Source organism: Danio aesculapii, chromosome 16, assembly GCF_903798145.1.
Source record: "Danio aesculapii chromosome 16, fDanAes4.1, whole genome shotgun sequence".
Taxonomy (NCBI): domain Eukaryota; kingdom Metazoa; phylum Chordata; class Actinopteri; order Cypriniformes; family Danionidae; genus Danio; species Danio aesculapii.
This window is the reverse complement of record NC_079450.1, coordinates 10,693,745-10,698,529: the sequence shown is the minus strand read 5'-3', so window position 1 is coordinate 10,698,529 and position 4,785 is coordinate 10,693,745. Positions and strand designations below refer to the sequence as shown.

The window sequence follows — 4,785 nt, the reverse complement described above, 5'->3', positions numbered from 1 at the left end:
CTGGCTTCTTGTAACCCAATGTTGCATCAAATATGGACGAATCCAATGTTGAGTTATTTCTTTATTAATTTTAATTTTTTTCAATTAAATTTGAATTCCGCTTTTTAACCCAGTGGTTGGGTTTGCCATAATGGATTCAGCTTTGAGTTTCAACAACTTTTTGTCATTCTCAAACAATTATCAATTGGTTATGGAGATTTATCTCCTGAAGGTTGTTAATCTAAAGTCTAAATCCACTGAACACCCTGTACTTTTATCCCTTATTCATTTCCATTCCTGTCAAAATGTAAATATGACCTTCTGACTAAAGTCCATGTTTTTTTTAAACAAGAGCTTATTGGCAGATCTCAGACTAGCGTACATGCTGCTTGATAAATGGGAATTTTTTTATATCAAATCATTGCACTACATCATAAACACACTGGCTTTACTGTAAATAGTTTTACTGTTTACAAGTTAGTTATTTACCTAACCCTACACTGTAAAACCCAACATTCAACTTTATCAAATGAAATGAGTGTAGTTAACTCAAAATTTGCTAAAAGTTAATTCTACTCATTTAAAAAGAGTTTTGAACTCAGTGTTGAAGGTAATGAGTTAATTAAATACCCCATTACTTTAACTTAAATGGATTAAGTTCACAGTACTCATAAAGATTAGTTTTTTAACGCAAATGGTTTGTAGCAATCAGTTTCCTCAAATGAGTTGCCATTACTTATTGAGTTTTACAGTACTCAGTTGGTTTGAGTTCTCTTCATTTATTGGGTTTAACTGTGCTCAAATTGCTTGTTTACTCAAATGGATTAAGTTCCCAGTACTCATTAGGATTAGCTTTTGAACTTAAATGGTTTGTTGCAATCAGTTTCCTCAAATGGTTTGAGTTACCTTAACTTTTTGGGTTTTACAGTGTAATAATTTGCACATTTATGCCACGAAAACACACATTGACAGTAAATTCTATTGACCCTAAATCTTTCATTTATAAACGAAAAGTGCTACAGCCAGTCTCATTCATTTTCTTTGCATTCTTTGCTTTTTGTGCTGTTTTTTTATTATATTATTTGGTCACGGGCTGCGCAGTGGGTAGCACATTCGTCTCACAGTAATAAGGTGTTTCTGTGTGGAGTTTGCATGTTCTCCCCATGTTGGCGTGGGTTTCCTCCAGGTGCTCTGGTTTCCCCCACAAGTCTAAAGACATGCGCAATAGGTGAATTGGGTAAGCTAAATTGTCCGTAGTGTATGTCTGTGAATGAGAGTGTATGAATGTTTCCCAGAGATGGGTTGCAGCTGGAAGGGCATCCGTTGCGTAAAACATATGCTGGATGAGTTGGTGGTTCATTCTGCTGTGGCAACCCCAGATTATTCAAGGGACTAAGCCGAAAAGAAAATGAATGAATGAATTAATTATTTGGTCACACTTTATGGTAATGTATAATTCATGCAACTAACAAACCATTAACTAGTACTTTTAGCTCAATAAACTACTAATTAGCTGCTTATTAATAGATATTACAGTAGTATATGGGTCTGAAATAAGATCAGACTTTATAAGTGCTAATAAACAGTTTATATTGTAATAAAAGTTAGGTAACAAACTACTAGTAAACAGTGTGAATTGTTACTTAAGTTTAACCTATTATTTTTATTTTTATGTATAAACTTGATTGTATTTAGAGCAAGTTGTTTGACTATTTACTGCTGTTTGCTACTATTAGTCATTTCCCCAAAAACAAATGTATAGTAAATCCTATAAAACATTTGCAGAAAGGAGCTTAGCATGTGAACACTATAAGCTACTGAAAAAAAACACATTGTACTTTTAGTATTGATTATCATATACTGGAACTGAAGTACAATATTAAGTATTTAGCATTTCTAAAACTCTTTGTCATTAGCCTACATTTCTTCATTCATAAGCCTGGATTGTATACACTACCTGACAGAAGTCTTGTCGTCGATCCCAGTTGTAAGAACAACAAATAATAACTTGACTTCTTGATCATTTGGAAACGTGGCAGAAGGTAGATTTTTCTGATGAGTTATCTGTTGAACTGCATCCCAATCATCACAAATACTGCAGAAGACCTACTGGAAACCACATGGACCCAAGATTCTCACAGAAATCAGTCAAGTTTGGTGAAGGAAAAATCATGGTTTGTGGTTACATTAAGTATTGGGGCGTGCGAGAGATCTGCAGAGTGGATGGCAACAACAACAGCCTGAGGTCACAAGACATTTGTGCTGCCCATTACATTACAAACCACAGGAGAGGGCAAATTCTTCAGCAGGATAGCGCTCCTTATACTTTAGCCTCCACATCAAAGTTCCTGAGAGCAAAGAAGGTCAAGGTGCTCCAGGATTGGCCAGCCCAGTCACCAGGGATGAACATTATTGAGCATGTCTGGGGTAAGATGAAGGAGGAGGCATTGAATATGAATCCAAAGAATCTTGATGAACTCTGGGAGTCCTGCAAGAACGCTTTCTTTGCCATTCCAGATGACTTTATCAAGTTATTTGAGTCATTGCAGAGATGTATGGATGCAGTCCTCCAAGCTCATGGGAGTCATACACTATATTAATTCTTTTTCCACTGCACCATGACTTTATATTCTATACTGGACATTATTTCTGTTAAGTGACAAGACTTCTGTCTATGTAAAGTCAGACCTTACTGTCCTAATTGAATAATTAAAAATCAAGGCATGATCATATTTTATGTAAAATAAGTGTAATCTAGAGGCCTTTGCCTTTCACATAGCCACTTCTGATACCAAATGATCAACTAGAAGTCAAGTTATTATTTGTTGTTCCTAAAACTTGGATAGGTGACAAGGCTTTTGTCAGTTAGTGTATGTTTATGTAAATATATATTTACAAAGAGAATGGTAGAAATGGGGTAGTTGCCAAAAAAAAAAAATAATAATAATATATATATATATATATATATATATATATATATATATATATATATATATATATATATATATATATATATATATATAGTATATCTTTTTCTCTAACAGAGTGTAATACATTTTTAAAAAGCATTGCAAAGTTGTCACTTTTTAATATTTTTTTATTTCAAACAAAACCATCAGCATACGAATAAAATATTGTGACAAAATGCAAGAGAACTGTGTATTGGAGAGTCCTGTGGGTTTACTGAGGTGGGAGCATGGCTTTGGCCTGGTCAGCAACGAATTTGATCATGTCCTCAACGTGGGTCTGGACCATGCCGGCCAGTGGGGCTACCTGAGCCTGGACGGAGGCGGCCAGAGGCTTGATCTGCTCTTCAATGTTGCCGGAGAAGGGATTCAGCTGCTCCTGGAGCTTCTCAACCATAGGCTGAAACTGGGCTTTGCTCTGCTCCAGGTAAGCACTGTGCCATAAACAAACAAACAAAGACGAAAGAATTAATGAATCAAATCAATTGAAAGTAATAATAACTATGTGGATAATTTAGTTTCACAGTTGAGATGATGGACTTACTTGGCTTTGTTGGCCAGCTCAGCACCCTCAACGTTCTTCAGATTGTCCACAAAATCCTGGAAGTACTTGGCGATCTTGTCCAGCTCAGCAGGAGCGTCTCTCTTGACCAGAGATGCTGACTCAGAGCCTGAACATGAACAGAAAATGCTTGATCAATACAGTATTACATCAAGTTAAATCAGGTGAGAGACTCTCTGGCTTTTACTGCACTTTTCCACAGGGCACTTTGTTATGTTAAGTACTTTACAGAGTAAAGATAAAATACCCACTACAGTGTAAATAATTGTTTTGCTGCTTGTTCAAACTACTTATGAACTAAAAACACAATTCTTGATATTTATTTGGGACAAAATAATTGTTTTATGTTCAATCAACTTAAATTTGTTAAGTTAACTTAATCAATTTGTGTTGGGACAACATGCATGAATTGTGTGGGTCCTGCAATTTTTACAATGTACACTGAAAATGTTGGGTTCCTCACAATCGATTTGTAAAACATCATGAAGGAATTAAGTTAACTTATTAGTTTTTATGTTTATTATCAGTTTATATTTAGTTATTTTACTTTAAACTCAGTGAAAAGAACCTATTCTTAGCTATATTGGTGAAATTGCTAAACCTACATGCAAGAGCCTGAGAAAAGGCTCATATTAGAAGAAAACTTCACTTAGAAGTTCTCTTTAACCCACAAAATGCATCATCTAGATAAGTGTTTCTCAACCACGTTCCTGGAGGACCACCAGCACAGCACATATCCATGTCTCCTTAACCAAACACACCTAATTCAGGTCATCAGCTCATTAGCAGAGCCTGAAAGACCTGTAATGAGTGTGACAGACAAAGACGACATCTAAAAAATGCAGTTTTGGTGGTCCACAAGGAACGTGGTTGAGAAACACTTATCTAGACAGACAAAACCATAAAAATAAAATACCCACTGTGCTTCCCTCTGGTTTATATCTCTTTAACCCGCAATACACATCATCTAGAGAGACAAAACGTGGTTTAAAGACTCACTGATGGCCAGAGCAACAACAATGACGGCGATGAGGGAGAATTTCATGGCTGCAGGTTGAGCAAGAGTTGCCTGAAAACACAAAGACATTCATTAAAATCTGTCCCTGGTCTAAATGTCCCCTTATAAGCCTCTATTTCTAATTAGAATCAATAGCAGAGCTCAACATGGCCATAGAGGTATAATGTAGCTGTAATCTTACCTTGCGTCCAGAGATTGTTAGACCTGATGGTGCTTTCTCCAAAGAGGCCTGGGTTTTTATAGTCTCAGCAGCAGTTCAA

At 36.0% G+C, this 4,785-nt stretch overlaps 1 protein-coding gene across 1 annotated transcript; it reads right to left on the bottom strand.

The window, feature by feature from the left end:
- Positions 1-3,058: 3,058 nt before the first annotated feature.
- afp4 (antifreeze protein type IV) lies at positions 3,059-4,785 on the bottom strand. The gene is made up of 4 exons (XM_056475752.1): positions 4,707-4,785; positions 4,507-4,576; positions 3,490-3,616; positions 3,059-3,379 (listed from the first exon to the last, which is right to left on the bottom strand). The coding sequence occupies exons 2-4, from the start codon at positions 4,550-4,552 to the stop codon at positions 3,160-3,162; spliced, it is 393 nt and encodes a 130-aa protein (XP_056331727.1). The 5' UTR covers positions 4,553-4,576; positions 4,707-4,785; the 3' UTR covers positions 3,059-3,159.

Bases quoted from the DNA above. Each gene is read 5' to 3' on its own strand.
- afp4 (XM_056475752.1), bottom strand. From the start codon at position 4,552: ATGAAATTCTCCCTCATCGCCGTCATTGTTGTTGCTCTGGCCATCA. The intron at 3,617-4,506 runs GTGAGTCTTTAA...GTTCATGTTCAG, and splicing joins TGTTGTTGCTCTGGCCATCA to GCTCTGAGTCAGCATCTCTG. The intron at 3,380-3,489 runs GTAAGTCCATCA...TTTATGGCACAG, and splicing joins GAGCTGGCCAACAAAGCCAA to TGCTTACCTGGAGCAGAGCA.